At 45.9% G+C, this 8,888-nt stretch overlaps 1 protein-coding gene across 1 annotated transcript in view; it reads right to left on the bottom strand.

The window, feature by feature from the left end:
- tmem196 (transmembrane protein 196) overlaps positions 1–8,888 on the bottom strand; it is a gene marked incomplete at both ends in the record, with an annotated part of 23,473 nt that overhangs the window by 6,327 nt on the left and 8,258 nt on the right. The window contains 2 exon segments of the mRNA XM_084327067.1: positions 3,219–3,285; positions 3,532–3,588. Coding sequence (XP_084183193.1) covers positions 3,219–3,285; positions 3,532–3,588 — 124 coding nt within the window.

The following is an 8,888-nucleotide window of genomic DNA, read 5'->3' as shown; positions in this document are numbered from 1 at the left end:
TGACCATTCTATTATTATTAAATATACCCAAACGGGTTTGACCCGTCTATCTTTTTGCTCTGTATCTGCATATTGGGTTCAAATCCCCTTTCTGTTCATTCACCTGCTGGGCAGCGTGTCTGGTTAATATGTTTATTTATGATTATTTCTGATTTAGATTTTTATTTATATATTTCTTTTAAGGTACTATAGATAACATCCATCCATGGCGGCTGGGTGGCGCAGCGGACATTGCGCTCGTCACCAACGCAAGATACACCCGGTTAGAATCCGGCTGTCGGCGTTGCCTCCGGCTTGGGCCGGCCGTCATACTGGCTCAATTGGCAGAGTTAGCGGGTGGGAAGTCGATGGGTGGTAATCTGGACGTTGTGGACAGCGACTCCTACAGGTTGGTCAGGGCGCCTGCACAGCAGAGACAGGAAGTATCGGGGGTAGTGTGAGCCTCCCACACGTTACACCTCGCCAATGAGAGTCCGCGCTGTCAGGTGAAAAGATTCAGATTCAGACAACTTTATTGATCCCGCGTGGGGCAATTCATATTTGCAGCTTCGCCAACAAGCAACAAAGACAAACAAACAACAAAACATCTCAACGACAGCACGGCAAATAAAAAGAGAAACACTCCATGTGATACACAATCCAGCAGTAAAAGTAAAAGTAAAAACAGACAACCAAGTGCAAAAGGCTACTTAAAATGACTACCGTCTGTGTTTAAAAGTCTGATAGCCGAGGGGACAAAAGATTTGGCGTAGCGGTTGGTCCTACTTGGTGGGACGTCATAACGGCGGCCAGAAGGCAACAGTGAAAACCGCTGAGACAGAGCGTGGAGGGGTTGATTAGTGATGCTCGTCCCCTTCTTGACCACCTGGTCCGTCCAGAGAGAACATAGGTCTCTCTGTTTTACTCCAATTATTTTGTAGCACACTTTCACTATGTACTGTAGGCTGTTCCTATCTTTAATGGACAGGCCACTGAACCAGCAGATAAAAGAAAAAGTTAGGAGGCTTTCAATAAAATAACCATAAAAAGTGCTCAGGATCTTCGGACTAACATTAAAAGAGTTCAGCTTTCTCAGCAGGTAGATCCTCTGCTGACCTTTTTTAACAATAGACTCTGTATTTAGGTTGAACTTCAGTTTACAGTCAAACACAGTTCCCCAGGTATTTGTACGATTCAACAATCTGGACGTCCTCATCGTGAATTACACTAGCTACACTGATGCGACAGGCTGCCCCCCTCCCCTCGTGTACCGGAGGGGACACGTGATGCAAGGCTTCTATCCTCCCTGCAACCGACCTGTGGGGGGCATATGCGAGCAACGTTCAAGACAGGGGAGGGGAGAATTGGAAGCACGAAATTGGGACGGGAGAAAAATAGAAAAATAAGGAGAAAAAGTGGATAAAAAAATAAAGATAACATCCATCCACTAGATGTCGAACTAGACCACCAGCATGTAATTTATCCAATCACCTGCATTCCATGCCTGCAACATGTAAACAATAACGTACATTTTGGACCCACAAAAACTTTTTAAAATGATAAATGAATCAATAATGCACACTATACTTTTATTCCGCACCTTTTCTAAAAGCTCTGTGGATGTATTTTATGATGACTGATTACAGTAGAGGCAGCCTGTGGCTCCGCTGAGACGTCTACCCACCATGGGTTATGAACTCTGCCTGGAAATGAACACCACAGATGGGCCTCAGAAGTGCCGCGACGTGCAGCCGGGGACCAGGGCAGGGTGTCTTCACCTTGGAGTGAATCCTGAGAGAAGAGCACCTCTAGACTGGACTAGACAGTAGTCTACTGCATTTGACTGGCTGCCTTTTTCTTGTTTTATAGTTTATAGTTTATTTTAAAGGGGGCATTTTGATAATGTTTTACTTACATTTATTTTTTAAAGATGTCTTTTTAGCGTTTTTCCAGCTATTTTTCACGGTCAGACATGACCGACAGAGGAGGAGGAGAGGGTGAACGGGAGAAGAGGTGGGGAAGACATGCGACGAATTATCCCCCGGGAGCGGGAGGCGAACCCGCAACGGCCGCGTGGGTGTGCGTGGCACTATGCGGTGCGCCACGAGGGCGCCCTTACTTACATTTCTAAGCACTGGGATGGCTGGGTAGTGTAGAGGTCTAAGCACTGGAGCGGCTGGGTAGTGTAGAGGTCTAAACACTGGGTAGTGTAGAGGTCTAAACACTAGGAGTGGCTGGGTAGTGTAGAGGTCTAAACACTGGGTAGTGTAGAGGTCTAAACACTGGGTAGTGTAGAGGTCTAAACACTGGAGCGGCTGGGTAGTGTAGAGGTCTAAACACTGGGTAGTGTAGAGGTCTAAGCACTAGGTAGTGTAGAGGTCTAAACACTAGGAGTGGCTGGGTAGTGTAGATGTCTAAACACTGGGTAGTGTAGAGGTCTAAGCACTGGGTAGTGTAGAGGTCTAAGCACTAGGAGTGGCTGGGTAGTGTAGAGGTCTAAACACTAGGTAGTGTAGAGGTCTAAACACTAGGAGTGGCTGGGTAGTGTAGAGGTCTAAACACTAGGAGTGGCTGGGTAGTGTAGAGGTCTAAACACTGGGTAGTGTAGAGGTCTAAACACTGGGTAGTGTAGAGGTCTAAACACTGGAGCAGCTGGGTAGTGTAGAGGTCTAAACACTGGAGTGGCTGGGTAGTGTAGAGGTCTAAACACTGGAGCAGCTGGGTAGTGTAGAGGTCTAAACACTGGAGCAGCTGGGTAGTGTAGAGGTCTAAACACTGGGTAGTGTAGAGGTCTAAACACTGGAGTGGCTGGGTAGTGTAGAGGTCTAAACACTGGTTAGTGTAGAGGTCTAAGCACTGGAGTGGCTGGGTAGTGTAGAGGTCTAAACACTGGGTAGTGTAGAGGTCTAAACACTGGGTAGTGTAGAGGTCTAAACACTGGAGCAGCTGGGTAGTGTAGAGGTCTAAACACTGGAGCAGCTGGGTAGTGTAGAGGTCTAAACACTGGGTAGTGTAGAGGTCTAAACACTGGAGTGGCTGGGTAGTGTAGAGGTCTAAACACTGGTTAGTGTAGAGGTCTAAGCACTGGAGTGGCTGGGTAGTGTAGAGGTCTAAACACTGGGTAGTGTAGAGGTCTAAACACTGGGTAGTGTAGAGGTCTAAACACTGGGTAGTGTAGAGGTCTAAACACTGGGGTGCCTGGGTAGTGTAGAGGTCTAAGCACTGGTATGACTGGGTACTGCTGGTGTCTGTGACTGGGAAGCCGGTGAGGGTGACTCCTGGTTGTTGCAACAGCAGCGAGGGGATCTGGGGGAGATAGCGTGAACCTCCTCCACACGTGTTACGCTCTCCCAGTGAAGCTCCTCGCCGTCAGGTGAAGAGAAGCGGCTGGTGGTGACTCCACATGTATCGGAGGAGGCGTGTGGTGGTCTACGCTCCCCTTCCCCCCTAGACTGAGCGCAATGACCAGGGAGGGAATCGGCATAACGACTAAGATTGGGGGATGGTAGAGAAAAGGTTGCTCTCCTCTGTCTCAGTAGTGTCTGTACTCACGATGAGACCCGTCCTCTTCCGGGCGCACAACACTCCGCACATCCCACAGAGCAAAAACTGAAAAGAGAGAGAGAGAGAGAAACAGGGTTAATAAAAAAAAAAGCTGAGGCATAAAACGACAGCAAAGTATAAGAAATTGAAGTTTTCTTGGTTCCGACTCTCCCACCTCTGTCCCAACCCTGTTCCTATACGAGAAGACTATTCCTGTGCCTCGTCACCCAGTTGCTATTTTCTCATTTCCTTTAAATAGACATGCATTCTCTTGTGCCGAGGAGCAGACAGTGCCCTCGTTTATCACCACTTCACACTCTCTTCCCTTCTACACATCTAACCCAGACCTCCAAAGAGTAGACTCAAACATATTATGCCCGCTTATGCCTATTTTTTACTGTTGTGAAGCACTTTGAACTGCAACCTCTGTATGAAAAGTGCTATACAAATAAAGTTATTATTATTATTATTATTATTATTATTATTATTATTATTATTATTATTATTATTATTATTATTATTATTATTATTATTATTATTATTATTATTATTATTATTATTATTATTATTATTATTATTATTATTATTATTATTATTATTATTATTATTATTATTATTATTATTATTATTATTATTATTATATACACCAATTTTGATAAATTGAAAATGGAGGAGGACCCTAATGTAAACAAGACCAACGTATTTCTCTGGTCTTCATCCTCTTAGCAGTTGTTGTATTGAGCCGTACTGTATTGTACCCATTCTGCACTCTGTTAATAAAGTTTTCAATCAATCAATCAAACACACGTAGGGCTGACCCCCGAACGCCTCCAAGCTTCCATCACGGTATATAAGATCACTATTCGGATGCTTCGTTTTCTGTTTTTGGTTGTGTTTTATTTTGAATGCCTACTTTTGGCAAACGAGACCGCTTTTTTTTTATCCACTTTTTACTCCTCCTGTTTTTCTGTGTTTTTTCTCCCGTCCCAATTTAGTCGTTATGCCAATTCCCCCCTCCCCTTCCTGGTCGTTGCCCGCATGTGCCCCCCACTGGTCGGGCTAGGGAGCCCTGAAGTCTATCACATGCTTCCTGCGATACATATAGGAGACAGCCAGCAGCCTCTTTTCACCTGCCAGCGCCGACTCTCATTGGTGAAGTGTAACGTGTGGGAGGCTCACGCTACCGTCACCATCTCCCTTCCTCGCTGTGCAGGCGCCCTGACCGACCTGTAGGAGTCGCTGTTTACAACGACCAGATTACCACCCCACCGGCTTCCCTCCCGCTGACTCTGCCAATTGAGCCAGTATGACGGCCGGCCCAAGCCGGAGGCAACGCTGACAGCCGGATTCGATACCGGTGTCTCTCGCGTTGGTGACAGGGGGTGCTTAGTCCGCTGCGCCACCCAGCCGCCCGCAAACGAGACAGCTTGAAGAGAAATAATGATCCGACGTTCGTTTTCAGAATCGGTTCTTCTCGGAGACGCACAACGTCATTTGACGACGTCGGTCCCCCGCGGGTCTCCTTGACCCGCCGCAGTGAGGCTGAGAATAAGGCTTAGATTAGGAGATGATCATTAGTGCTGAAGCTTTGAAGCCCAAACAATGGTAATCTAAGGCGGTCGGGTGGCGTAGCGGAGATTGCTCTCGTCACCAATGCAAGAGGCTGCGGTCTCGACTCCCGGAGTCAGCATTGCCTGCGGCTTGGGCCGAACTCGTTTGGCTGAGTTGGCGGGAGGGAAGTCGTGGGTGGTAATCTGGCGTTGTGGACAGCGACGCCTACAGGTCAGGTCTGGGCGCCTGCTCAGCGAAAGGCAGGACGTGGTGAAGGCAGCGTGACCTCCCACGTGTTACACTTCACCAATGAGAGTCCTCGCTGCCAGGTGAAAAGAGAGCCACTGGCTGTCTCCGCATGTGTCGGAGGAAGCATGTGGTGGACTTCAGGGTTCCCTTGTACCGACCAGTAGGGGGAACATGCGCACAACGACCATGTAGGGGAGGGGGGGAATTGGCATAACGACTAAATTGGGATGGGGAGAAAAGCATAGAAAATCAGGCGGAGAAAAAGAGGATAAAAAAAAAATTATAATAATAATAATTGTAATCTGGAGAACAGCCCCTAATACAATGTGCTGTTTGTAGAGACCTGGTGGATCTAATACACTGTGCTGTTTGTAGAGACCAGGTGGATCTAATACACTGTGCTGTTTGTAGAGACCTGGTGGATCTAATACACTGTGCTGTTTGTAGAGAGACCTGGTGGATCTAATACACTGTGCTGTTTGTAGAGACCTGGTGGATCTAATACACTGTGCTGTTTGTAGAGACCTGGTGGATCTAATACACTGTGCTGTTTGTAGAGACCAGGTGGATCTAATACACTGTGCTGTTTGTAGAGACCAGGTGGATCTAATACACTGTGCTGTTTGTAGAGACCAGGTGGATCTAATACACTGTGCTGTTTGTAGAGACCTGGTGGATCTAATACACTGTGCTGTTTGTAGAGACCAGGTGGATCTAATACACTGTGCTGTTTGTAGAGACCTGGTGGATCTAATACACTGTGCTGTTTGTAGAGAGACCTGGTGGATCTAATACACTGTGCTGTTTGTAGAGACCTGGTGGATCTAATACACTGTGCTGTTTGTAGAGACCTGGTGGATCTAATACACTGTGCTGTTTGTAGAGAGACCTGGTGGATCTAATACACTGTGCTGTTTGTAGAGATCTGGTGGATCTTATACACTGTGCTGTTTTCAGAGGGGCAACGATTTCAAATGTTATTATCTGTAAATGGTAAGTTAAGACTGTTGTGTTCATTCATAGTTAAAAACAGTAGAGATTGAGTACTTTCTGGTGATTTATCACCTTCACACTTCAGGTGATACGGGTTGACTTTACAACAGCAAACACACACATCCGGCTGTCCAGAAAATGCCAAGATTGAGATATTATGGTTCTTCAGTGCAAAGGGGTTCAATTCTCTACTATGCCTATATATGGCATCAACCTAGTAGTACATAGAATACTGGTATACGCTAATATGTTGAATCTCAACATGTTTGACTTGCTATATATTATGAAACACCTTATTATTATTATTCGGCTGTGTTCATGTTGTGTGTGCATGTATTCGCCAGCTAGGAGGGGGGAACATTTCTAGCACGTATTAATCATCTTGTAGTAGAATAACCGTATATACCTTGTTATTAAACTGACTGTTAGAAACCCGAATTGGAACACAGTGCTGCTGCACGGGGTACTAGAAGCAACCTGTCCGCCCCCCCCCCCTCCACCCCCCCATCCCCCTCTAAAAATAGACGTCGGTGTAGCAGCCTGCCAGGGATCCAGACTCCCTATATATTGACACTTCCAGTTGGATTGGAACAGCACACAATAATACTGGCAGTGAGGCCACAGATTACTTGTAAAAAATAATCTGATTACTGATTACTCCTTTAAAAAGTAATCTAGTTACTTTACTGATTACTTGATTATCAAGTTACTTTGAAAGTAACTAGGTTACGAAGTCGTCGTCCCCCCCCCCCCCTGCTGCTGCCACAACATAAGAATGACAATTTTTTTTTTTTTTTTTTTTATAATGCTTTATTGAAAGTGCATAATGTCATGAATCATGATTGGCTGCTCATTGGCTGTGTGTGGCTGTGTGTGTGGCTGTGTGTGTGGCTGTGTGTGTGGCTGTGTGTGTGGCTGTGTGTGTGGCTGTGTGTGTGGCTGTGTGTGTGGCTGTGTGTGTGGCTGTGTGTGGCTGTGTGTGTGGCTGTGTGTGTGGCTGTGTGTGTGGCTGTGTGTGGCTGTGTGCGCGAGCGCACGTCCCATCTCCGGTCTAGCTGACTGTACCCCTGGCTCTCGTATCATCAGCATTATGAGATAGTAACTAAATAGTAACGCACAGCCACTTGGAAAAGTAACTGTAACTGGCTTGTAAAAAGTAACAAGTTAGATGACTATTTACTGAAAAAAGTCATCAGATTAGAGTAACTAGTTACTTAGTAACTAGTTACTGGCATCACTGAATACTGGAGGCGTATAGCCACCGACGGCGGGGACAGTATATGATGAGTGAGTAACCCAGCACTGGGGCCAGAGGGAGCAGCCAGCGTCTTCTGAGTGCTCATCAGCTCCACAAATCATGTTCAACTCAGATTCGGCTCAAACAAGGGACTAAACACGTTTCGCAAATTATGCCACAACAATGTGGAACGCCCCACCCACGGCCGTAAAGGAATGTGAATCCCTACCCACCTTCAAAACCGCACCTACGGGAGGCTGCAATTAGAAACTGGCCCCTGTAAACATCCAAACCACCCCCCCCCCCCCCCCACCCAACCACCTCCAATGTACAGTCCCCCCCCCACCCTCAAATGTATATACTCTTTTTTAGAAACTCTGTCTATTAAACAGTACTGTATATTTGTATATCTTGTATGTCATAAATGTCTGGATGTAACAGTACTGTTTATCTGTATGTCCTGTATGTCATAAATATGTTACGATGAATTGAAAATGGGGGACCCTGATGTAAACAAGACGAAAGTCTTTCTCTGGTCTGCATCCCCTTAACAATTGTGTGTATTGAGCCGTACTGTATATTGTACCCATTCTGCAATCTGTTAATAAAGTTTTCAATCAATCAATCAATCAATCAATCAATCAATTCAGCCTTCCGGTGTCAGTCTGTCTGTGAGGAGTGGGCCGTTTATTGGCAGGCGCATGTACCGGGACGTATAGGTGCGAGTCGGCGCCGGAGATTGATGCTATTCATACGGGTTCTAAGCCTCTCTCTCTCCACTGGAATGCACCAGTAACTCACCCGACAATCAACCGGCTGATTGATCACGGTGGGATACGTTCATATCTATTGGGAGTCCTCCTCGGTCCTGGATCAACCGGTTGTGTTGCCTTTTCCCTTTACTGTAGCCTGGCCTTTCTCAACTCTACATCTCATCTGCACCTTTGTTTACACTCTTCTCATATCTTTTTAATATTCAGAGTGAATTGTTGTGTACATTGTTTATTTTTTCATCGTATTTTTATATTCAGATGATCAGATCTAATTGTATTGCCTATATTTATGTATTTCTACTATTACCCTGCCCATACCTGTACCCCCCTCCCCCCCCCTCCCCCCCTCCTCCTCCCCCATGCTGCTATGACGCCCGAATAAGATATTAAATAAAGGAATATCTTATCTTATCTTATCTTATTTAGTACTGTATACCGTGCAGAGGAAAGGTCCGGCAGAGAGGTCTTTGCATTTTGGGAATAGAAACTAGAAAACTGTCGTGGCGTGGTTTGAATTTCTGCGCCTAAATTCACAATCAATAGGACAGTGCTTAACCCTTTCA

Source organism: Notolepis coatsorum (genome assembly GCF_963971535.1).
Source record: "Notolepis coatsorum genome assembly, chromosome: 13".
Lineage (NCBI taxonomy): Eukaryota > Metazoa > Chordata > Actinopteri > Aulopiformes > Paralepididae > Notolepis > Notolepis coatsorum.
This window is presented reverse-complemented; position numbering and strand designations above follow the sequence as displayed.